This window comes from Triplophysa dalaica, chromosome 21, assembly GCF_015846415.1.
Source record: "Triplophysa dalaica isolate WHDGS20190420 chromosome 21, ASM1584641v1, whole genome shotgun sequence".
NCBI lineage: Eukaryota > Metazoa > Chordata > Actinopteri > Cypriniformes > Nemacheilidae > Triplophysa > Triplophysa dalaica.
Genome location: NC_079562.1, coordinates 11,698,594 through 11,726,103, shown reverse-complemented (window position 1 = coordinate 11,726,103; position 27,510 = coordinate 11,698,594). Strand labels below are relative to the sequence as shown.

Genomic DNA, 27,510 nt, shown 5'->3' with positions numbered 1-27,510 from the left:
CCATTAATCCTGTCTCAACTTTATAATGAAAATTGTTATGTTTATCTATTTCATTTAGAAAATGCGATATCAATACCTATATTTTATGGATTGTATATTTTAGCTTATATCCTAAGATAAAATAGTGTACATGTATACTTTGTGACTTGTTTTATCACAGGTTATACGTATAAAATATACTGTTCTTAGAGAAAATTATTTTATCGGAGCCAGAAGTAGTTGTCTGGCTTGTTCAATGATGGCACCCTGGTTATCTGTTAAAATGGGAAATCCTCTGTATTGGAAACTGCACCTGGGTTTTATTGATAAGTAAATAGTCATCTTTAATGGCTTCCTGCGGTCAGCTTAATTATTTCATAAATGCATAAATGCCACACTTTTTATATGGAGTTGGGCATAATCAAAGAGAGCTAACGGCAAGGCTGATTTATTTCATCATTTTTCACACCCACATTCAAGACTCCTGAGTATGGGATTGTGCTAACAAGCTTTAATTAATTATAATGAATGAATTTATGTGAGGCTGATGTTATTGTACCAGTGTTTCGATTAACAAACCAAATATCAGCATTGTAGAGCTAAACGCTGAGTATTGTGATTATGACTTGCCTTCAGTATGTTACAAACACTATTGTTTTTTCATTGATAACAGGAAATCTTCAAAAATAACAACAAAAAAGTTACATAAATCCTACTTAAAGACTTCCATGTTATCAAAGCCACCTAAAAAACATGCTCTTTTCCTCTTTCTTGGGGGAGTTTCATCATCTTTTCTACTATCCACTGTACCTCCTCGACCACGATGTTGCCAGGTCCTCGATTTGCCCCTATAACTGTGAAAATATCATAAAACCAAATACATTTCGTAGTTGTGAAATGCTTTGTCTGCTTAAAATGATTTGATTGACAAGTTTTGGTTTAGATTAGACGTGCTTGATTGGTTCTTTCAATTTTTTCTGTTGTGTGTCTGAAACTGTGGTAATTCAATGTCAATTTTACAGTGTTTCTTTTCTTTCTTTTTATAGTGTTTCCTACTTTACATCACTCTGGTTTTAACTTAATCATATTAGCAGTCATATAACAATTTGGGTTTAAATTAGCCTATTACATTTTATGTTAGCACACTGCACATTCATACAACATTACCAGTGTGAAATGCTTGTATCACCTGATCTCACTCAGCTTTTCCTCTGAGGTCTATGGCTGATTGTGTTAGTGAGATGCATGTAAACACAGCTGAGATCCTCTTCTCTGAGCCCTCTGCCTGTCAATGCATTTTACTGCGTCTTGTTATCACTCTCCCATTGTCAATGAATATTCATATTGCTTCCTGCAAACAAAAGACCATTAGTTCTGGTTACTGGGAGATGATGGTCCACTTAATAGCTCTGAACAGCGCCGGTGAGAGTGTCCCACACGTTGGGCCTGGAATTTTCCGAGCAGGCAGAAATCCAGTCACATGCTGATTACTGCATTCAAAGCCTCATTTTCCAGCTAACACAAACTGTGTGTTTCACCATGACAGCGACACAGATTTTTTTCTTTCTGCCAGATCCAAGTGGAACCACTCTTTCTCAAACATTTGAAACCACACAAAAACTAAATGGATAATCTGTCGCCGAAAGCCGAGCAATGGCGGTACACATTCACTTTTAATGAATGGTTTATGGGCACCGCCGTTGTTCGGATATTCTTCAAAAAATCTTCTTTTGTGTTCTGCAGAAGAAAGAAAGTCATACAGGTTTGACTGTCATACTAGGTTGCTCGTTACATCCTTACAAATGTTTACAGAAAAAAACCTTCTTTGCTGTGTTGTGACCTTGCAAGGATGTAGTTCAATTGACAAAAAGTTCAGTTTAACAAAAGGATTTTGCATTAATACATTGACGGATGAACAAATCAATTGAAATGTTTAGATAAATAAACAGACTTTTGAATGTGCATTAGTTCTCTCAGTACTTGAGGAAAATCTATGGGAGTTATTAGATATTTTTGTTCTCTGAAGTTCTAATGCGATAAATATAGTTCCCTGGCAATGTTTTTTTTTTTTATTATGTCTGTTTGTTTTATAAAATGCAATAATATCTGACACAATCTAACTCTTGCACCTTTAATACTGCCCACACAACGCTCAGCTCATTATTTCTGAGGTTTGGATGTTTACTAGAGATTAAAATAGATCCTGTTTACATATTTATTGCAGTTTATGTTTAACGACTGAATAAAGATATCCAGGAATTTTTATTATCTTATTGGTGAGAAAAGCATTTTGTATTGCAAATTACATTTTATTGGGTCTCTAAACAGTAATATGTGGCTGTTGAATTTTAATAGGTAGTTGCAGAAATTCTCACCGACTGGCCATTGTGGTCGTAACAAGGCATTATTGTGTGCACAGAATAAATAGAAAGTGTTTTCCCAACACACGTTCAAACGGTTGAGCTTTGACTGTCAGATCTCATTGTAGCCCAGGGGTGAACATGGGTCTCACTTGCTTTGAAACAAATTCACCTTGTCGAAAAAAATATATATATTCTGAGTAACGTAACCTTACCCACATGTACCTGCAGTCCAGGTTATTATCCTGAGAGCTGTGTGTCTGTTTATTTATCTATATTTTAAGAGCACCAATCTTCTGCCAGATCTTTGGAGTAAATCATTGAAAAGGCCGCGTGAAGGGCCCGGCACCTCGTCTAGCAGCCGATCGCGCAGATTATGGGAGGAAAATGATTTCCGCTCACCGGGCTGTTAAAGAGTGGAGGGGTAATGATAGAAATGTTCCACATTTGCTTTTTGTTAGCAGGAGATCATCTGAACTAACTTATGGAAGATGTCGCCACACAATTGACATAGTAATAACCCCCGGCGAGGCTTCTGCACTTCAAAACATCAAGGTCTGCTCTCAAGTGAGATGAAAAGCTGTGTGGGAAGATAGGCGCTGAGTCTAATGCCTCTAATCTTCCATGTGAATCAGTCTTTGTTGTGTCTCTCTGCATGGCCACTACAAAGAGAACGATGCAAACAGCGGCCATCAACTTGTAGATGCCTTATGACACGCTTGCTTTTCAATGAGTGTCACGCTGAAACCCTGCGTGTTTCTTTTTTCCTTCTGTTTTTTCCCGATTCCCCGAACGTCTTTTCTTCAGCCACGTTTTTGTATCTATAGATAGCAGAGAAGTCTACCTTTCAGAAGTCTTTGCACAATGTAGACATTATCAGCTCATGAATATCAATTAAGTGACTTTAGCCGGGCAGTCTTTCCTTTTTTCAGAAATTAAGTGCTAGGCAGGAAAAAACTGGTTTACTGCATGCATGTTTGTGCAGGTCATTGCAAAAGCTTCTGCAGGGAAAGTTATCATATTATGCACCTTACTACATTTTTTTGGTTCTGTGAATGACCAAACACGGGTTAATTTTAGGTCAATGAAAGTGTTTGATACAAACAGATGTCTCTGTTTCATTGGAGACACATGAAGATAGGTTGTGCATCGCTGCATGACCTTCTGAAACCTCGTTTATCCACATTTTTATTAGTCCCCCTTTATGTTTGTCATTGGGTTTTGCAAATTCTCAAGCAATAAAATGATGGAAAAGTTTGTGTTAACTTTAACAAAGAAAAGTACAGTGTTTTTTCCATTTCCTGAAAAACAGAGGATTTAGACATTTTGAGGTTTCAGAAGGACTGCCAAGACATGTAATGAGCTGAAAGTTACTTGGAATAATTAATGAAATGTTTAAAAAAAATCCCTTAAACCCCACAGGCATTCATTTGATGACCATACATTGTCAATATTAGGTCAATTAAATATGAAACACTCATAAACATATCTTTTTGTTTCAGTGGAGAAATGTGATTTGTCCAGGTTGTACGTTTTATGAAAGTAAAGTTACGTAAAATTTGCTCTAACAAACATGATATTTCCAATCAAAAAGGTTTTTTGCATTTTATTGCATTTAACATGATTAGGCACTGCTATATTAATGCAATAACTGTATGTGAAAAATGTTCATGTAATTGCATTCAACTGATGTGGATATTTCTTCAGTCTATAATATTCCATGTCAAATGAATAGTATTTCATGTCCAGTACTGTTGCCTCGCTTCATAACATCACCTATGAGTTTTACAGTTGTACATAGTTATCCAAGTTCGATTAATGACAATACTTCCGTTTTGTATTTGCATATGAATTATGCATCAGTTACTTATCTGCGCTCAAAATCATTGTTTGCCTGTGTGTATTAAATTTTGATTCTTTTCATTTTTCTTTAACCCTAGAGAGGGTATTTTCTCACTGAGGCCTTTTACCCTCTCGAGTCTTCATTAAGAGAAACCTTGGATCCAGCATTCAAACTCCATGAGACTATTGCCAAGGTAAGACTACTCTCCTTCATCAGTCCAACACTGCAGATTTGTTTGTTTGCTGTTGGTGGAATTTTCTTTCTAACTCTGAAATAGTCCGAAGAGGTCTAAAGTAGAAGATAAGCAGTCTGGATCACTTTTCACAATTACTTACACAGCTACACAAAGCAGAACTCCAGAGACTAATGCAGGAAGGAAATAAAGTGCAAAACTTCTCATTGCCAGTTGACTGTTTGGCTGTTTATGCAATAAACGATCCTGAAACAGAGTAAAATCTACTTTAAATCCTTCGAGATAAGTTTAAGCCTGAACTTTCTGTTCTTTGAAGATTGCATTCTCACGCAAAGAACTGTCAATATCAAATAACAATGTTCACTTGAAGGCGTTGCTACAGTATTTTTGGTCGATATGAAACTGACAACAAATGTCAAACGTGTAAACATCTCCAGACCCCCCAACGTTCGCTGAGTCACATTATAAAACCTCGACAGACCTTCAGCCCACAGACGCTGATCGTTTGTCCAAACGCAACATCTGACAGCATCATTTTTTCACCCCGGCGCTCTGGAGGGAGCAGCACGTGTTCAGACTCAGCATCACAACCACAATTTTTTTAATAAAATTAAGATGAAACGGGATGGAGCTTTAATAAACTATTTCTTTCTTCACGGCGGCAAAAAATACGAGCGTCTTAAAAGTTCCTCATCACAGTCAAACATATTGTTCTGCATCATGCATTATTCAGGTCGCTTGAAGACAGACCAGCAATGACAAAAAAAAACACCTGGAACAACAAAGGATGAGAGGCTCTGGAACTGTGTCCTCTTATTGTTTAGTCTCCTCAAACCTCACATTCCAACATGATATGCAGGAAACATTAGATACGGCCACAGTGTGCGGAACCTGAGGAGGGAAAATCTTTAGTGCGGTTTTAAATTCACAGAGCAGAATTGGAAGTGTCAAAATATTGTATTTTTCAGCACAATGGGCAGAAAGGTTGAAAACTTCCATGAATAATAAATCGAGACAGAGAGGGTAAGATCTCTAGCTGCAAGAACACTCAAACACACACATTTTCACACACATACACATTGAGGTGGGTATTTCTCACCATGAGATTAACCTGGATCTATTGAGATGACAGAAAGGGTTATGCTGTCAGAAACGGTTATACGTGTTGCACCACATGCTTTGTGTTAAGAGAGCTAGAGATGATTTTATTTGAATTCCAAATGTGTTTAGATGTTGCCTTTGATGCTTGATGCTTTGATGTTTATTTGAACTAAACAGCTGGTGGATACTGTATATGACTTGTTGAATTGAAAGTTATGACATCTCTTTAATATCTCTATTTTTCGGATATCTGTAAAATGAAATGAAAATTGTTGCTAAGTGTCCTATGTCTCAGATATTTCCCCTGAGAAAATGACAAAAATCACACCTGTTGTCGCAGGACACCATCACATTTCAACATGAGATATGAAAAGAAACAATGACCAATAATAAAAGTCTCCTCTGGGAACTCATGTGCAAATTATAAAGAATTTAGTCTAGTGTCATAATTCAAATAATTGTTTATGATAGGACAGAGGAAAATGTTATTGCCCAGAGGTTGCTCTTTCACATCTCAGAATAATTGATGTGTTTCATTTAAAAATTAACTTAGTTTTTCATGTTTCAGAGAAATAAAAACAAGACCATTGTTAACAAACAGAGCATGGAGCTGTAAAATTGCTTTAGGTTGTGCATATGAAATAATCTGGAATGAGATTTACTGAAATTTTCAATAATATTGACATTTGATCGCAGACTATATTGATGTCTCTTTTGAAACTCTTAAGGGGGTCGCACACCGGATGCAGAAGCACTCCACAGTGTCGCGTAGTGCTATTGTTTGTAAAAACACATGTGTACACACACCGGCGCCGCCATTCCGCGCCTATCGGCGGCGCTATGCTACAACTCAGGACACTGTTCTGAGTTCTGCAGCAAAACGACGCGTCACGCTTAATTTAACATTAAATTAGATGTTCTTTGATTGAAATCATCTTTAATGTACACACTGACTTCACCATAAACTGCAAGAAGTATTTTTCTGTTAGGGAATAACAGAAAAAGAGGGAATTAATACTGAAAACCTCTCGATTCTACCACATTAATAGTTTTCCTAGACACGACGCTGCGCTTCCGCATCTGGTGTGCGACCCCCTTAACAGACACTTTCGTGAGATTTCTGGGTCTTCTTCTCAAATTAAACAAATGAGACACCGAAGATGTAAGCCATTCCCTTGCTTTCCATTTAAGCCTTTTGATGTCTTGTAGAATTAGTTTTTTAGGGAGTTACACTCTTAAAAAGAAAGGGTTCTTCACAGCGCTGCCATAATAGACCCATTTTTGGTTCGACGAAGAACCGTTTAGTCAAAGGTTCTTTAAAGAACCGTCTCTTTCTTAACTTTCCATAATCTGAAGAACCTTTTTTCGCCACCAAGAACCTTTTATGAAACAGAAATTGTATTCGGATGTAAAAGGCTCTGATGATGACGGCAGGTAGGTTTGTGTAGTCTGTCAGTTTTGAGGGAAATATGAAGTGTGTTACAATTGCCTCCGGTCCTATGTGCTTCTTGGTTAAATATTTGTTCTACATCAGTCGGAGGCATCATTTTTCAAGTTGACATGAAGTTGACACCATTCATGCTGTACTTCATAACTTTGTCATGTGTGTTCTAGAGATTTATTCTCCCAATGTTCTATACCCACTTTCAATGCCTACTGTAACCTCCAGGGGGCGTCTTGTATAAATATGTCCTACTTTCCAAGTTTGTAGTCACATTGGCCCTATAATGATGCTGTAAGGGTTGCCATTTTCTGCCTGTGTGCTCTCTGTGACCACAAAGTCAGCATTAATGTACGTGTATTCGTGTACGTATCCCTCTCGAGGGTTTCTTTTACATCACATGACCTGTAGTCACCGGCAGACTGCTGTTCAAGTACGCTTTAGCATTCAACCGAAATAACATATGTGGGCATTGTTAACTTGGTGATCCAGATTTCTTAGGGAAAGTAAACTCGCAGAGCCCCCCGATGCCAGTTTAAATGGGTGGAGGCAGACGTGAATTGATGGGGTGCGAGAGTCGGGTCTCGTTGCTGTCTGATGGTCTCTAGCACACTTAAAATCCCAAGGTTCCTCTCTAAGGACAGCGTCATTGTATCGGCTGTGTCACGTTTCCATATCCCTGCAAGTCCCATAGGACCCCGGGCCGAACTCTCATTTTCTGCATGCTGAGGCGTCTTGGGAGTTCTGTCAGCGCTACTTGTAACGTTCCCTGCTCATTTTTCAACCCCACCTTTACAACCACAGCTGGGACGGGAGGACAGAGGGGGCTGAGCTGCGCGGGGTGTGTTTGAGTCAGTTCCAGTCGGCCTGGCACGGCACCCTGGCATCGATCATTTGAGCCGCAGGTACGAGCACACTCCATCACCCTCAAGGGTTGCAAGTGGCACACCAACTCTCTGGGGTCCGGAGCCTCTGTTTCTACTGCCTAGTGTACTCCTTAAAAACCTACATCTCAAGTCACTTATTCCCTTAATGTGGGTGTTTTTCTATCAAATATTATTACTGCACTAAGAATAAATCGTATAGCATCTTTGTTCTAAGGTTATAGTTAGTGCACAAAGAGAACTTAATATATACGTTTTTTAATATATCGAGCAACTTATCATTTTTTTTTAATAAAAATGTAACTTAACTTGACTGCAGATGACCTCTGTGCAAATGACACCATCGGAGACTAAATCTGCATTTACTGTAATGAGAAGCTGTCATGATTGGACGATTCAATGGAATTCGACTAAACATGAGATATGAAGAAAGGTTTAAGAGTTTATCTCAGACAAGCACACTGAACCGTACTGTAATTGATAGACTCATATATGTGTGCCATGCACGATGTCACATCAGATTGTGATGATTTTTACTGTAGTAGAATATGCCACCAAGTACAGCAAGCAATGGAGCGTTGGCAGATGGAAAGATTGTAAATGTATGTGTGTGTAAAAAGTGTTTTTAGGCGGCTATCAACTCTTAGAACGTACATGAGAGATGGAGTCATCGCACCCGGAGATTCTTTTAAAATTAACCTGCCATGCGTCGCCTGCCCTGGGAATCAGCCAGCCAGAAACTGCGGTAAAGTGGGAAGCCTGAGAAAACAGGAGCTGCCAACTCGGGAGGCTGTGAGGTTGAGAGCAGCTGCTGGTGGTGATTGAATGTCCCAGGACAGCCATTGTTATGTGTCAGATGGAAACAGTGGTGGCGGAGTAGAGTGAAAGGTCTGTATTGTTCTCTGACAGCCTGAGTGACGCTAGCCGGCCGGGAGAAGAAGCGTGAACGGGAGATTCTGCCAGCTCTGCTTACATGGCACTGGAGGGGCAGGAATCTGCTGACGGACTCCGTGGGGAACGTCTACCTGAGAAGCATCTCAATTTGCTTTCCTTATAGTCTTTGCTCTTGAGTCCAGTCATCTTTTTGGGTTGATTAAAGGGCAACCAGACATCCCCGTCTGGAGACCTTTGGTTAAATGAGAGCAAGGCCGTTGCGGACGAGTGTGGGTATTTCATTTCGGAATGATGGTGGGATATTATTATTCCGTGTCCATCAGTGCTAATGTAATGGCTCGGGAGCATCGACTGTCCATTGTTGGAAGTCATCCTCATTTGAGTTCTTAATGTTTTAGCATTTTAATTGCTTAAATGGACCATCTGCTCTATGCAGTTGTGTTAATATGAATTCACCATTTGGAGGATAAAGGATTGCACAAGAATTGCCTGAGAAAGCTCCCTTTTTCCTCATATGAGGTCTGAAATGAAAAGATACCACTAATTTCCCGGAAATTACTGGCTTTGACATATCTTATAGAATTAGATTCCTAAATTACTTTTAAAGAGAACTTGAATTAAATGCATTATTGAGATGCTGGGAGTTTAAAATGGAATAACAAAGAGCAATATCGCATTAAAAAATGTCAAATTTGCAAGCCTTAAACAGCCATACTGCAGAATACAAAGACAAAGATGTTCATCTCCTCCTCTAGATTTTAAATCAGAGGACCTGGATGATACTCGGAAGACCTATTCCAGCTCAAGTTAAGTTTAAGTTCATTGAGGGTATTTAACACCGACATACCAACTTGTCTGCCACAGTGCCCATATAGCTGCAGACAGTGTGTTTATAACAGATGTGACTTTTGTCCTTTGGGAAGGAGAGGGAGGTGAGATGATGAAGCAATGGAAAGCTTCCCAACGCTGCTTCAATGTTTTTTCTTTATACCAATGTTCAAAGAAACACTAAACTTTGAACAAAAGCAAAACATGTTTATAGTAGGCAGGGCTTAACAAATGTATTTAAGCACAACTCAATGCAAGGTTTGTGCCAAAGCTGCTCTAGACTAACAGTATTGAAAGAAAATCTATGTTTCTATAGTGATAATTCCAGCGGTATGTGTAAGCTCTTTAGTCACAGTTGTACTTCTAATGCTAAAACATAATTGTTGATGGGATCAATTTTGGAATTCACTGTTTTACAAGAAGGGAAAAATAGTAAAGCACTTTATTTGATCAGAACATAGAAGAATAAGTTTTAATGGTTGAATGGTATAAAAACGTAAAGAGTGAATAGCGGTTTCCGTTTTCTCTCTAAAACTGTACATTTAATTACTACTTAATACTACTTTCCTATTACTACTGTTTTCAATTCGAGTTAAAATTTATTTAAATCTAAATTAAAGCTTTGACTTTTTCTGATTCAAAATGAGCAAGAAGAGACTTGTCACATTACTGGCATTAGCACAGCAACACTACAAAAAAATGACATTCGTCCTAAGCAGTTTTGTTGTTTCCTTGTAAAAACATTTAAAACTTAAATACCTTTACACAACAAGAAAAGTGACCAAGATATTTAGTCTTGTTTTATGAAAGAAATAGAAGAACTAGGTTAGTTTATGATTGAAACAAAACTGTAAATTAACTCGTCCATAGGTTACTGGAGGTTATTTGCCTGATAAATGACAAGAGTTTTTCAAACAAAAAGAATTTCCTAAAATATTTGTGTCTAACGCAAATTAAATCTTTTTAGTATCTCAGTTGTATCCTCTAATGAGCAATGGTGAACAAATAAAAATCTTTGCACTGAACAAATGCTGTTTTTTATTGTTACAGGTGCTTTAGGTGAGAACATGTGCTTTCACTGGTTCACCAGAGTCTAGTTAAAACTCAATATTTCAATATGATCTGATCTATGCAGTCCACAATTTAATAGTTATACACCTTTACACCAATACTGTTTTTACTTTTGTGACACAAATCTGCTTCTTTTATTTTCATTATCTCTTGTACGAAATAGAAGAAATGCCTGAAATAGTTTATATTTAAAGTAGACCATCCAACAATATCTGTCATCATTTGATTTGATAATTATATATCATGTCCAGAGTGAATTGTGGGGCAATGGGGACGGAGATAGGCTCGAGAGAGAGAGAGAGAGAGAGATTAAAATAAGTCTATAGAAGTTGCATGCTGACAAATAATCTACAATTCCAATACATGAAGGTGAGTAAATGAGGACAGAGTATTTATTATTTTGCAAACTGTTCCTTTTAAATAAAACGTTTACTTGTATATACACTAAGCTTTGTAAGAGCGGCTTCTGAACAATGACATTTTCCACAATTACCATTTAGATTTAGATAGTTGTGTGGCAAAATATGCATTTTATTAATTTCACATTTCCTTCAGGCTGTTTAATAACATTTTATCAGTCTGACAAATGACTTCTAAGTGAACACTATTTACATCATTCAGTTTCACACTGCTGTTTCCCAAACAGACAGAGAGCAGGACGCAGTCGACTGTTCTGGTGTTTTCTCTCAACATAAAATAGAACTGCTCTCATGAAGAACATTTGTAAATGATATCTTTGTCTCAATAGTTTGAATCACACATTGTTAATTTCACTTTTAATACTCTCCAATATGTTCCAAGAAACTATTGGCCTATAGATAATGTGGATGTTTTAAAAAAAAACTACTATCCGCCCACACCATGTGCCCGGAGCCGAATGCTTTAATTATTTCTGAACATGTGGCTAAACTAAACTTAAAAATCTGTCTTTCAAGAAAACACTTTGTTTCTCAAGGTTAATTTTCCTAACAAACAGCAGGTATAAAATATTTATTAAGAAAAAATGAATGTTGAAAAAGAACATGATCAGCAAATCACATAAATCTCTCTTAACAAGGCTGAACTCTGAACTGAACTGTGTGAGTGGTTTTCTCCACCTGCTCTGCCTCGCCGCTGGCAGCACATCAGCAGGGTTTAGCGCCGCCTAATACATAACATGACGAGACGTCAAGGAGCAATTTTCCCTGACACTCCTGGGTTTAAGTCAGTGTTTAGACGGAGCTCTCCCTGCGAATCTCCTTCATCACCTGGCATCCCAATTGGCGTCTCATTGTACAAGAGCTGACGAGAGCTGTTGTTTGACACACATTGTACTGGGGATGTGTAGGCCTAATTTGTCCACAGAGCGAAGGCTTTCCGAGAATCTGTTTCACGTTCAGTGGTTCGTCCCAAGCGTGGTGAACATTCATGCCTCATCCATCACTGCTGGTGATTAAACAGAATTCTGTACTTTTGAGACATTTTTTGCTGAAAGGTTGAAAAGTTGAAATCGAGGCAACATGACATCTGGGAAGCAGCACGGCACATTTTTTGAGGACAAATTTCTTCATCTTTTCAGAGCAGGTTATTGTCTAGGCTGCTCCTGTTTGTGTGCTTTTGTTTTCTTTGCGCTTTTAGATTCAAAATGTGGTTTAGTGGTTCAGAATTATTTTATCTAGTCTGAGTTTCTGTCAAAATCGCCTGGATATTAATTATAAAGTTTCCCCATAAAAAAAGAGAAACTTGAGATCTCTTTGATTTCTCAATTATTTCTCCTAGCTATATGATATGGCATGGAGAGAAAATGTAACTTCTGCAGAGCCAGAAAGACCCAGAAACTGTATAAATGGCTCTGAAGAATATTGTGTTATTTTCATGAATAAAATCAAAAATTTAATAAAGATATCTGAGATTAAGTTGAAACACAACTGAGAACTCAAATCTTTAAAATAATTCTGATCTGAAGAGCAACCTTTTATGGCTAGAAAACACAACAAAATAATTTTAAAATATTATAAGACATTACAATGCATTAAAAGGTGCATTACAATGCTTTAAAACTACTTTTATAATGCATTATACAAACATGCTTCAAGGAAAGTGTTACCAAATATTGTTATAATAGTCTTATAATAGTATAAAACGATTATATAATAGTCATAGCATGTGCAGTTAATTGTTGGGTTGTTATACAAATTATACAGATTAACAGAATTGAAAATCCAAAATTTATTTTACTAAATATTGTGGAAAGTAAACTGCCATTTTAATTCATTTCTGTCACCTCAGGAGAATGCGAAGATGATAGAAACATCACCGCTGTAGCCAAAATCTAAATCATTGAAGTGATCATTTTACATCTCACCTGGTGTCACCCGTCTCTTCCCAGAATAACTACAAGATTAATGTGGCAAAACCTTAGAAAACTTTCCATAATAGTAATTAACCATTTTTGTGTAAATCATAAAATCTGGGGTAATAAATTTAAAGTGACATTTCATCATTAAGAAAAGGTAACAATTCAAACAAAAACAAGCAGTTTTGTTGTACCGTCCTAGATGCTAACTGTTGCGGGCTTCTATAATTGTATTGACAGGCAAGTTCAGATTCAGCGCTGATGAATATGTTCAGGGAACCTCACTTGACCTTCATTCTGAGTATTTGATTACATTTTGTTATTTTTACTTCTAGTGTTTTGAACGGAACCACATGGTAGAGCATCTCGTATTTTTCAGGATTAATAAATGTTTTCCGTGCATGAATAATTTCTGAGCGCTGAAACTCTTAGAAGCAAGCAAACTTTTTCTTTTATACAGATTTCTTTCTGCTGTCATGTTTTTACTTTTGTGTGAGTCTATTTTGAGATGGACCCTGCAGTGTCTTTTGGTTTTTTGAAGTCCCACAAAAGCCAATTAAGAGTATCTTATGTGCATCTATAATGAAGCAAATGGCAAGTAATGGAAGTTGTTAGGAAACAAATGCAAATCTCAGATGCAGTCATGGGTGTACACTATCCGTGTACTCCACGGGGAAAATCTTTTCTCGCAGCCTTTACAGCTTTGAGGCATGCACATTATCTGAGAACATCGGTGATTAAATATTAACACACCATAACACACCAAGCCAGTTAATCGGTGAAAACATAAGTTTGAGTTGTGATATTTTGTTTAATGGTTATCATGTTTATTTGTTCTACCCTGTTGTAAACCTAGCTTCACGTGGATCATGTGAAGCTTTAACACACAGAACCAAACCATGATTTCACTGCTGTCTTTTTTTAGAGCCTTAGCATGGAGGGTCTGGCTTTTAAAGCCCGCTGTGCCTTTTATTCACCTCTGTCAGCATTTAGAGGCATTAACCCGCCTGTGGTTGTGACCCAGCTCTGTGTCATCTGTCCTGCAGGCTTTCAGTTTGGTTTTTCTGTTCCAAGACGCACCTTAGAGGTTGCGGTGTACTATTTGTTTTTTCAGCAGAAAGGGTGTTCTATCCATTTTCTTCAAATTCCTTTCAGAAAATTGAGAATTTTCTGAAGCTTGACAGAGCAGCCATCAAGGCATTCAGCACAGGTTTTTATTATGTCAAAGCTCCATTCCGCCATCTCTTTACTGTAAAGTTTATTTCTGAAAGGAAGATTGGTTAAATGCATGATGTAAAAATAAATGAAGTAGATAGTTCTGAATGTCATTTTATTGTTTTGTACAGTTCCATATTAATATAATAATAATTAAAATATGTAAAAAAATAAAACCCTGTTATCAGTTAATACAAATTAATACCACATAAAAACATTAACTTTCAACTGTAAAACATTTATCCACGCTGGTCAATAATATTTTTGCTTATTCGCGTTCCCTCATAATTTTTTCTCCTTAAAAATTAACATATCATATCTGTAATCAACATTGTTGGACAATCCTCACCAACCACCTGTCAGTCATATATCATGCTGGAACCAAATTGGGTCAATGCTTATATGTTGTGCATAATCTTTATTTAATTGTGGGATTAAACTGCGGTAATATTCAACAAAGGTCATTATAACTCCTGCTATCCTAATCATCCCCATATATACTTAGTGGCTTCGTAACTCTGTCAACCCAGAAGCTGGTGTGTGGTGGGCGTTCTGGCACAATATGGCTGCCGTCACATCATCCAGGTGATGCTGCAAATTGGTGGTGGTTGAGGAGTTTCCCCCTTCCATGTAAACTGCTTTAAGTCTCCAGAAAAGCGCTATATAAATGTAACAAATTATTATTATTATTATTATAGGTGTACTAAAATAAAGATGTCAAATCAATGTTATGCATTTCAATGCACGACATCCAAGTTTAGTTTAGTGGCACCCACTAAACATATGCAAAGCTCTAATAAGTGTTTAATAATCAAAAACGTGCTTGTGGACTGGGGAAACTGCCAGCTTGTAAGTTTAAGTGAAACTTTGCAAGCAGGAAGCTTAATTGGCCACAGCATCTGGCAGATGTTTGTCTTGAATTAATCTACCACACTACACTAAACACACACACACACACAAATAAACATTTGAGCATTCCTTGTTTTTGATCTATGATTTCAGCATCATGTCCTGTAGCTGAGCAGGAGCAGAAATATCGGTCAATTTTGCTTGAAGTTGATCAGAAGTTCTGCTCCTTTAGTCAAAAACATAATTTATGAGTTGAAATGTTTACTTTAGAGTTGCAATATCATACTGTATATTACTGTATAATTGTAACTTTTCGTGACATTATTATGTTATTAAGGATCTTGTCAACCTTCTTATTTAGTTATTTATATATTTGTTTTGGTTAACACTTCACATACACTACCATCTGGAATGTTAATGGGAGAAGCAGAAGGTGGCTTGATGAGGGATTCCTCTTTCCTGATACATCACAGGAATAAATGTGACTGACAGTGGTCATTAAGGCAATGATTCATGAAACATGTGGTCAGCTGCGAGTTTAAAGACCTTAGAGCTTTGTTCCCGCATTACACTCTCAACTTCAAGAGTAACGGGAGTTTGAGGTGTCAGTAGAACGTTCTTTCAAGGCAAGTGTGAATAGAAGCGTCTGTCATTGTAGATGTTTTATTTATTTTCTTCTTGTTTGTTATTGTAAGGAATGTGCAATTAACTCTTTTGTAAGCTGCAGTTATAGCACACCGTGGAATGTGTTTCGGTTGAATAGAAGTGCGCTGCATTTCTTTCCATTGATTGCATTAGCTGGATTTTTTAGAGTTGAGCCTTTAGAACATTTGACTGATTTCATAACCTTGAGATATCTTACATCCAATTGTGAATTTAATTATTATAATTCAATGGCTTTCGTTGCCGTCTAGTGCTAGTGCACATTATGTTCTCCATGAGATTATAGACTGATCGGTACGAGCTAATTTGGTCTTGATTTTTACTAGACCTTCTTTCGGCTAAATGAATAGACCCCAATCTGTTATTCACCATCAATATTTTTTAATGTTAATGTATTAAACCATCTTTTTGTAAAAGCACCAGCACTGTCAAAGTAATTCATATGACTCCTGAAGCCATAAGACATCATCGAGTTGACAGTGTCATTCCTCCAGTGGATCATCTGTGCCTTTAGTCTACACTCATGCTCAATATTCACTACGGTTCTGTTTATATTTGTGTTTTCCGCTGTTCCATTGCACTGTACAGCCATGTGTATTTCCAGCTTGATCAGTTAATCAAATCTGATTCAAATCCCACTGTACATGTTCAAAATGTCTCATTTTGTGTTCAACAGATTTTTCCTACTATGGTAGTCAATGGGGGGCAAAATCTGTCTAGTTATAAGCATTCTTCCAAATATCTTTCTCTATGTTCGTCAGAACAAAGAATTTAATACAGCTTTGAAACAACTCGAAAGTGAGTAAATGATGACAGAATTTGTGTATAAAGTATCCCTTTAACACACATGTGCACTAACAGCTATTATAAATACAGGAAAACAACAATTGGCTGCCCAAAGAAAAAATATAGAGAACTGATACGTGCACCGATAATCCATAACCATTTTGTTTATATATAGTTTTGTTTTTAAAAGGTTAAAATTTCTACGTCAATCCTTAAAGTTCACAAATTTTTTTACGAGTGTACTGAATTTGTTTATTGCAGGGCTGCGTATGCATCTGTTTGACAGCTATACAGTCGACAGAAGGTGTTTGATGATGTTGATGATCAAGTTTCCCAACAGATTTCATGTACACATGTGCATCTTGGCAACAGTTGAGACTCTGATAGTCTTGTTTTCTCCGTGGCCTCTTTCATGTGTGTTATTGATCTCTATATTCTACAGTAAGAGATGCAAGAGAACTAAAGGGTAACCACAGCAATGGGGCTAGAAATAAAACTTTTAGTTTTTCAAGTGAAATACATGCTGAAATATCTGCCTCTTCCAATTGATAAGAATTTAAATGTCCAGTGTATGCAATTGAATTGCAACCAACAACTCACTCCAACGGTTCACCCTCCCTAGAGCACAACGGTGGCTGACATAGCACTAAGCACTAAGATCTCATCATGTTTTTGCTTCTTTGCCGAAGGAGATAATTTATGCACGAAGCACGCTCTGTATAGCAGTTTGTCCACCGTAGAAACAACATGGAGAATTCCATGTAAGGGGACCCACAATGTATGTAGATAGAAATCGCTCATTCTAATATATTAAAAACATAACATTTCATTATGTAAGGTCTTTATATACGCACATGTGAAGAAATAATTATGTGTATTGTAGGCGTGTCAAACGATTAATCGCATCTAGAATAAAAGTTTGTGTTTACATAATATGTGTCCATGTATTGCGCATATTAATTCTGTATTTATGAATGCAAAAACATACACATAAATATATATATAATATATAATCTTGAGATGTACAGTATTATTTATATTTACCAAAACTTAAATTACAATACATTTTTATTTTATATGTTTCTTAAATATATGCATGTATGTGTATGTGTTTATAAACACAAAGTTAATATACATAGTACACAGACATATATTATGTAAACACAAACTTTTATCCTGAATGCAGTCCTAGTATTATATTATATTGTATTTATGATTCTCCAAAAAAATGACACCTTGAACCTTTAATGATATGAGGAGACAACAATATTATTTAATTTTTGTGATTATGGACAATTTCACTTACTGACACATTGTAGTCACTTCACATGATCATGATGGAAACAATTCTGCAATTTTGTTTAAATAAAGTTTTGTGTTGAGATGTTATGCTTATTTGGAAAGCCTGGCGGCATGTGTTCCTGTTTTTCTCCTTCTCCCCATCATTTCCTATGTTTTTGTAGCAGCCATAAATAAGTGACAAAAATGCTAAAAGTGATAAAACAATATTTACAGTATTGCAAATACACCCGACCTCAGTGTTCACTGTAGAATTTACTGCTGCGTAAGAAAGATCCAAAGCTCTGGTGGGGGGCCCTGGGGCTGAATCGTTTAAGCAGGATCAGCGGTCACACACTCGATCCTCCTTTGGGGTAAATGTTGCTCTGCCCTCTCACAGGTCATGGTTTTGCCCAGACCAGGAGCGAGATCACACCAGCCATCTGTGATTTTCACAGAAGTCAGAAGAGGCCAGGCAGACTAAACACTTACAGTATAATAAAGCCACAGTCGATAAAAGTTCACACTGTGCAGTTCCCGGCTTGGCCGATAACCTCATGCAGAACTTGAAGGCCCTAAGATGAATCAATAATGTTTGATCAGCGATACCAGAGAAAAAGGGGAACAAGCAGATGAGAGGGGCTGAAAGATACCCTAGAGGGTGTAATGTGACAGAAATGTGGGTAAAGAAAAGGCTTAGCACAAATCTCACGTTTGAAAGATTTTGGTCACTCGAAGGATTCAGATGCTGAGTGGCTAGAATTGCGTAGCTAGAGAACCAAACTAGAAAACAAAAAATATATGAAAAAGCTTTGGGAAGACAACAAGATGAAATGCAACTAATGTAGGCCTAGCATCCTGAAGGAGCACAAAGCATTGTGGGAGCACTTACTGTATGAACAAATCCAATACTTAAAATAATGGTTTGCTATAAAATACAGTAGTTATGTGTAGTATAGCCCATTGTTGCGAAAACAAGTCAGCTTTGTCAACAAGCGTGCCAAAGAATGAAGTTTTCTGTACTTTGAATGAAAATGTTTCTGTTGAAAACATTTAGTTTTCAGCTTCCATTGATGATAACCTTGTCTCAGGGTTTGTGGCTTGTTTAAGGTTTTTCATGGCCTTCAGTGTGACAGAAGAGATAGCAGAATGGTCATGGCTGAATTTAATGGAATGTTTTGTTTTGTCAATGCAGATAACAGCTGAGGCCATCCTGAGACTCGCTACCGATCCTGTTCTTCCATTTTACCCTTTGGATATTGCTCTGGATGTTCAGAACAAACTTAAAGGTCAGTGTCCTCTTTCGATTGATAATTAAAGTGACAGTTCTGCCAAAAATGACAATTCTGTCATCATTTACTCACCTTCTTGTCATTTCAAGCCTGTATGACTTTCTAATGCAAAACACTAAATATATTTAGAAAAATGTTAAACAAACAACAGCAAAAGTCTATTGTATAGACACAAAACCAATGCAAGTCAACGGGTGCCCCTGTGGTTCGGCTACCAACATTCTTCAAAATATCTTCTTTTGTGCTCTCCGTAAAAAAGAATGTCGGTTGAAAGTTTGTGAGTCTGTTTGAGGGTGTAACTCAAAGTTACAGCCCGGATCAACTCCATGTCAATCCCTCCCATACCCATAAAGATGACTTATAGAGTGGTCATGAGTTGGGCGGATGTATTGATCTTTCCATCAAAGCACACGGGGCCGCTGAGAGAATGACCTTGATTTCTACATTTGTAAAATTCAAATTGGTGCACGTCACTTCTCAGGCTCTACCGTTGCTTAGATCAAATGGGATTTCGCTTCAAAACTGATTGGCCATCAGTCTAGCGCATTTCACAAAGAGATCGAACCCTAGAGGGCTAGACAAGGGCCCAATGTTCTCGTGAGAGGCAATCGTTTATGCTTTTCTCTTGATCATAGTTGGGACACCCTAGGGTAGTAATGAGCTTTTGACAAGCTTTCATTTCTAAATGTTCTCTGTATTTTCAAAGCCTAGCTGAATGGGATTTAAGAGCTTCAAATAGCACTAAATTATTACACAGTGACTTCCAGGTGTACCAAGTTGTCACCTTTTATTCTGCGGATCGAGCAGGAGACGCTTTGAGTATTATTCCGTTTCCTCTTGTGTTTAAATATTCATGAAGACACAGAACAAGACAGGTGAGAAATGTAATTGCCACATAATCCTGACACGTGCAGACAAACTGCAAAGCCGGTGATGCAGCGCGCTTTCGATATTTCAGCAGACGGTCTTTTGTTTTACTGCTTCGCCCGTCGTGCAGAAAGGGGGGGCGGCCGCTGTGTACACCGTATCATCCACAAAGGCTTTGTGAAGTAACTTTGCTGTCACGTTTGGCAATGGAAATTGCCCAAACATGTCTGATCTCACACGTTTGAGTGTTGGCGATTGGCATGCCCAGCTGTTTACTGACAGATATCTCACAATGTGATGTGTGTTCTGTGTAATTTGAAGTTTGAATGGAGAACATTCAGACAGAGGGAATGAAGTCTACTCAAAATGTGACTGTTAGGGTAAAACCTGTTTGCTGCCAGAACTGTGTCACTCTGCTCACTCTCTTTGTCAGGTAAATGCAAGGTGAAGCAGACACTGATGTACAGTTTGAAGATTTGATGGGTTGATATTGAGGGCTTGTGTTTGGTATCTAGACTTGCACATATTCAAGAGTATCTGAAGGATGGTTCGATTTTTTTGTATTAAAGGAAAAGTAAAGTTAAACAAAAAACTCTGAGCCTCATGTTGTTAACATTGGATTACCAAAAAGCATTATGCAGGGTTGGAATATGGAAAACTTTCCACTCATTGAAAAAACATCACAAGTAGAGCAGTAGATCATACTCGATTTGTGTCAAAGTACATCTTAAGTGACCAACAAAATCTGGAGCTAACATTGCCAAATGTAAGGATGAGCAACCTGATTAAAAACGAGTGATCTTGTATACATTTTGAATTTAATTATCATGAATTTTTCTATCATTCATAAGATGGTATTTCTTTTGAATACGCTAACAATTTGCTAAAACTTAAAACAGCGAATTGACATGAGATTCTGTGCATGCATGTGCTATTGAAATTGTACAGTTATTTTAAAATTCTAGTCTTATCTACAAGATGGAGGCATTTCAGGTCAAGCAAATTCTCAAATCTTAAAATCCTAGATCAATATGTGACCCTGGACAACAAAACCAGTCGTATCTGTCAACTTTTCGAAATTTAGATGTATACATAATCTGAAAGCTGAATAAATAAGATTTCTATCGATGTATGAGTTGTTGAAATAGGACAATATCTGGCAGAGATACAACCGTTTAAATCTCTGGATTCTGTGCTACTTAAGACTGGTTTTGTGGTCCAGGGTCACATATATTATAGCACAAGATCATGGTGAAATATTTAAGATCATTCAAAATAAATGATCTCATACTGTATAACTAAAGCCATTCCCTATAGGATGTTATTTTCCAGTATGTTTTATGAGGTTTGGATGATCTCTCTTCTCTCGTGCTCTTTTGTGATGCAAGTTTCAGATAGAGACAGTAAATTGACAGTGTATGTGAAAAATGTAATGAATTGTGTTGATAGTCATAGCTAATTGAAATCTTTGTAATCTTGTGTTCCCTTCAGAGTTAAACAGCTCATTGATGTTCAGATAATTTGATTGTGACTCAGCACAGTGGGGAATGAAGTGAAGACATCTGAAACTTACTCACTGCAACACAAGTTATAGTTGAAATAATGTAAATTGAGCTTTTTCTCAAGTATCAATGTAATGTTCATTTGAGGAATTTTTTAGGGAATTAAATCAACTCTTTCATTGAAAAGATCTGACTTAAAACAATTTGCTCACAAACTAGATATGACTGTTTTAAAGCACCAAGGACAACTTTCAATTTTCATGTCAATTATCTTTTCATCAAACAAAGTCTTACGACTTTAGAATGCACCAGTTTTTTTGGTAATTTTGGAGCTTGACAGCTCTAGTCTTCATTCACAGTAAAATAATGTCCTACACATTCTAAACAATGTGATTTGTGTTCCACACAAAAAGTTACTGGTGTGGAATGTCATGAAGGTGAATATGATGACAGAATTTTCCTTTTTAGGTGAAGTATTCCTTTCGCATTTGCTTTTCTATAGCAGATCTATGCGTATCCTTTTGAAAAGCCTTTGACAAAAAACACACACACACTTACACAGGAACACAGGAGTGATATACATGTGATATGCTAAGATTTTTTTCATTTGTAAAAATATAAACCTCTGTTGGGTTCATGACAGCTTCACTGTGCTTTCTCCTGTCTCTGTCACAATGAGTGATGAATTACAGCAGTTTTAAAGTTTGTGGCATAGAAAAGTTTCTTTCTCTGTGTTTACAAAGTTTTGTGTGTCCTCCAGGGTTAAATTGAGTTCATATTCTCCAATGATACCCAAAGCTCAGGGGCACATCTATAATTTTCAGGGCCCTGAGCAGAGTTTAAATTTGAGCTTCATGTTTGATTCGCTGAAGTTACATGACTTACCCAAGTTCAGCTGAGTTCAAATTTGACTTTCTTGAATTTCATTAAATATAAAAACTGAGAATAGGTGAAATGAATTATTTTAGTTAAATTACAAATAGTTCAGTGTGTTTTCTACTTCTAAATGTGACATTTGTCAAACAGCAGTTAACTTCCAACTGAAGACTCATTTTAGTCAACAGTCATTGTCGCAACTGTATTATAAACAGATATTAATGTATCATTTAAAATGTTTATTTTTATTCTTATTTTCACCCTATAGATCAAATGAACCCACTTTAAATATACAGTGATTTTGCAAAATTTCATGTTCATTTCAAGCTCAGTGCACATTTACACTGTGAAATTATTAAGTACTTTCCTATTTTGAGACACTGTATAGCTTCTGTTTCTGTCAGATGTAGACACATCAGCATTTGTCTTTGTTCAGTATACTGAGTTGCTTCTAAATTCTAGACTGTTTAATTTGAGAGAAGGTGCTCTGCTTGAAATTGAAGGGTTGCTTTTAAGCTGTCAAATCGGTTGCTGCTAACAACAAGCAAAGTATATCGCTGTGTCAAATAGCTGTGTCTGAGACTATTAGCCCCATGAAGTGAAATTGTATTAATGGCTGCTTTGAGTGACAGGTAGGTGTGGTCAATAGTTTCTGCGATGCATTAAGCTCAATTTAGCCAACTGTGCTATGCCAAATTTTCAATAATATGAATTAGGATGAATTAGCGTCTCTATATAGAGCTGTGTAAAAAATATATTGAGTTAAAAGGGAAAAGCACATTTAGTGTTTGCATTGACATCTTTGATTCCATTCTTGTACCAAATATACCTCTAACCTTATTTTATGGAAATTGAGAAAATAGGTCACCCAAGAAATTAAAATTCTCTCTTTTTTTATATTCAGATGACCCTTTGACCCAGATGGACCTGGAGAATGTAGCCGCCTCTCTGAGAGAGAGCTCAGCCTTCTTCCAATCTGAGATCATGCGTCCTGCCAATGATCCGAAAGAGAGAGATCCGGCCCACGTACGCATGCTCAACGACGTCCTACGAGATCTAGAAAAAAGCTTCCTTATATCAAACCCACCGCCTGGCTTGTACAGGTAACACTGAACTGTGGCTCATAAAATCTCAAGTATGTAATTCTATGAGGGATGCTGCTAAAAGTTTGATGAATCCACACCTGTATTTTATACCAACTATGATATATTCATGAGTCTTTTTGTTTCAATGGAAGCAAAAATATTTTTGGGGGATTTTTGATACACCTGGAAACGGTGATATCAATTATTAAGTGTCTTGAAACTGAATTCGAGGCTTTTGGTGAGTGTAGATCAAGAAGGCTGTACTGTATGTGCAAAACTTGCCATTTATTTGTTGAAATACCTCCAAGTAAAGAGCCGATCTGATTCTACTTGTTCCCATACAGATTGAACAAAAATTGCGTAACTTTGTGTTACACAGATGCTATTTTGTGTCAGAAATTATTATTTTGTTTCTTTGTTGCTGATGAATGGGGTGCTATTGAAATGCAGCTATTTTTAACCTTAACATTGATATCATTTGCGCACAAACTTTATCGAATCAATATTTAAAAAAAGAAAGCAAAATGGTTTGTTTCAATTTCTTTAACAATCAAATGGTTAAATTATTCATAAAAAAGCTGCTCTGGCATTTTAATCATAAAATAACAAATTTTCCTTTTTACGTCTTGAGTTCATAAAAAGTAAAAGCTCATAAAGATTAATTTTCCTTGTGAAGGAACATAATTATCACAAGGTGATAATAAGGGTCCATAGAAAATTTATTGGCCCGTAGTCCCGTGATTCCCCTAAGGGGGATGGGTGGGTCGATTGACTGAAGTAACCATTATTTAGTCATTGTGCTGATGTCATCACTTTTTGCCCTCTCAGAGAGAAGAGTTGGCCACAGAGAATTCTTGCATGATTCAATAATACACACCAATCTTTAAGAGTATTATAAACATCTAAAGGACAGCAAATGAAATGAAACAACCGGGTCTTTCTCTACATTCATGGGCCAAAAAAGCCTTGCGCACTATATCACAAAGTGAGTGGCAGAGATATTCTCTGTGTTCTATAACCTTCTCAAGGAAAGAGATTTAGATTTCAAACTATAGGGCTTCGGCTGGAATTATGTGATAAAAACTATTGCAGGTCCACTTACACACACATACAGTACATCAGCTTCTAGAGAAGAGAGTTAAATCCCCTGACCGACTGTGATTCAGTTCTCAGCTCAGCAGAATAAAGCGGAGAGCTTCAGCCAATGTCCTCACATGCTCCCTCTCAACCGCAGGGATTTACAGATGTGCCTCTATTGTTGATGAGGTCCAGCTGGATCCATAATGGAGTGGCTTGAGGTTTTAGCAACACGACATCCATTCAAAATGGATGCCGCTCCCTCGTACGGTAACTCCGATTATTCCTCCTCATTGTGTTCGGTTGAATGCTAGTTTGATCTTCCATCGACCCGCGAGGACCGTTTGCCGCATTCCTGCTTCGACAAAACCTCTCCTGTCTTCTGCGTCTGCTGGCTTTGTTAATCTGGACTGAAGGAGGGCTCTGTTATTATCACAGCCACATGCAATTGTAATCAGCAGCAATCAGACCGTCCTGGAGTGTTTTTTATTAAATTAACAGAAGAGGAAAGGAACAGATGAAACGTAGAAAGCACAGTCAGGATACCTGCTGATTATCTCTCTTTGGGTTCTGGTCCGCGAGTATTAAATCCCATTGATTTTCACTTTTTCACCCCCTGTGTTGTATACACTTGATTCCCTGTTTAATAATCAGTTTCATCCAACGCATTGGCATTATATAATAGAAAATGGATTAGAAAGAGAGGGAAATTGCAGTTGTTCATAGCTCACAGATAAGATGTTTCGCTTCATTAAATAGCTCTCTGAAATACTGGGTTTTGATTGATCAAGCATTGAGCGGTAAGATCCGTCCATGTTTTTTCAAACCTGCTATTCCTTTCCATGGTTGAGGGAGGGCTGGTGCCTATCCTGCATCTTGGCCTACAGGCGGCTTCCATTGCAGGGCACTCATTGACACAGATATTTGAGTATAATGAGCTAAAAGGATGTGTGTAAGTAGATTAAACAATTTTCATTTTTGGATAAACTGTTGTTTTAATGTATATGTTAAGGATAAAACCTCTGATCTTGCTTAGTATTCCCAGGAAGAAAATAGAAAATTCACTCAGAAGAACAAGGAAAAATAGAAACACAGAGTTGAATGAGAGTGGTGTCATCAAAACAGAGTCGATTGCCGAGGGTTACATATATACAAATATTGTGAACACTTTTAAGGGGCCGATCCCTGTGATGCTAATTTTCAAACTTTAATGTTGCTGTTAGAGCATAAACAATGTCACCAAAATGATAAAGCTCAAAGTTCGATGCCAAGTGAAGTATTGTCTTCAGAATTCACTTTTCAGGGACTACAGGTAATACGAATTCAGAAACACACATTCTAAGATAACAAATGGTCAAATAACAGCTTCCATGACTTTAACATCGGCTGTGAAAGCTGTTTTGTGTAATACACTGATATTGTGTGTGTGTGTGTGTGTGTGTGTGTGTGTGCTTATAGCCTACCTCTAAAACACTTATATGAAATGTACTTTGACGTCCTGCTTGCAAATGTCTCCTGGTCAATCTGCTTGTTTTATTATCCAACCTAGGTCCAAAATAAAAAGGCAAAAAATAATGCATCTATTATTGGTGTAAATTAATAGCAGACATCCGTTACACTTCGATCGATCTGGATGTTTTTAACTGATAAAGAAAAGTTGACGCCATTGTTACTGTTTATTCCTAAAAGCCAAAGCTTATGAATATACGTGCACTGAGAGGGGGACCGACCAATCACATAACCCCGAGAAGCGGAAGCTTGCTGATGGGTGGGACCTCTTAAGGCACACGCTCTAAGCGGGAACCAATAACGACAGACTTGGTCAGCTTTACCAATCAGAGCGTTTCGGAAGGAGGGAATTCTTTATAAACCCAAAAGACTTTACAAATATAAAGCGTTTTTTGTAACTAGAAACATGAGCATCCACTGTTAAACACCCAAAATACAACATCAAAGCTTTAAAAACAGCAAAAGAATGACCCCTTTAAAGGTTTTACTGTGATTTAATACATTTTCTTTGGTGAAACAATGTACAGTTTAAATCCAGTAAATGTAAGCAAAGTAAATATGAGTAACTAAATATTTCAATTAGAATCCATCAAAATTATTACGGGTATTTTAAACATATAATTTTTTATTCAATAAATACATTTGATATATGTATTTTAGAGAAACTGTTGTATTTTTAATAATAAAAAAAATGATTTAAATTATTTTATGAAGTATATTAATACTGTACATGTTTTTATTTTTCTGATATTTACTATTTTGTGACTATTACTACAACATATTTTTTTACAGTGAATGCAGGTTGTAAATCTATCAAAGTTAGCTTTTACAATCTTAAATGCCAAACATATTCAGTCCTACAAACCTATGCCATCAGCATTGATGCATGTGACGTAAGAGTTGTGTCATAACTCTCATTCTAGCAGGTGAGATTTTGACCTCACCGGCTGTAAGAGGAGCAATGATGCTCGCAGCAGCTCCTGAGGGTTTGTGCCTGAAGCTAAAACAAACGCCATTGTTCAGTGGACATGAAACAGTTTATATCAGGACTCACGCGGGGACACAGCGCTTATGCTAAACTCGATTTGTAACCGCCGAGCAGGAGAGCTCTTTCTCCATTTTAAAACGAGTATGTGGCGCTAGCAGGAATCCCAGATCAATATCTCAAAGGTTTCCTTCAGATTTTTGTAAAAAGAGACCTCCAGCAACAATTGGTGTAAAGCCCGGAATGGTAAAAAGGAGGGGAGCTTCGCGTGGAAAGCGAATGTGATTTAATAACCTCAAGAGCTGGACAGATTTACTGGCTTAACAGGTCTTACCTTGCATCTAAAAATTGTACGTGATGTGAGGTTGTGCTTTTGGCGAAATGTGATTTTACAGCTTATAGAGCAGCACTAACAATGATGTAAATCCATCCTTGTGATATTGCTTTTACCTTGACTCGCGGTGATAATCCATTTTCTGGAGAGAGTATGAGATGTAGTCAAATCCAAATCTTTTGCTCTGAATAAATCACATGGGGGGAGGTCACACATATGCAATCCAAACAAAAACTCTGAACTTTCTCTTCTTTTGAGAGCTT

General features: G+C 37.2%; 1 protein-coding gene across 1 annotated transcript in view; it reads left to right on the top strand.

Annotated features, from left to right (window-relative positions):
- Nucleotides 1-27,510, top strand: part of LOC130410292 (inactive N-acetylated-alpha-linked acidic dipeptidase-like protein 2) — a 174,673-nt gene that overhangs the window by 143,393 nt on the left and 3,770 nt on the right. Inside the window, exons 11-13 of the mRNA XM_056734890.1 lie at nt 4,280-4,375; nt 18,916-19,009; nt 23,162-23,360. Of these exons, the coding sequence (XP_056590868.1) occupies nt 4,280-4,375; nt 18,916-19,009; nt 23,162-23,360 (389 nt within the window). The remainder of the gene's footprint in view (nt 1-4,279; nt 4,376-18,915; nt 19,010-23,161; nt 23,361-27,510) is intronic.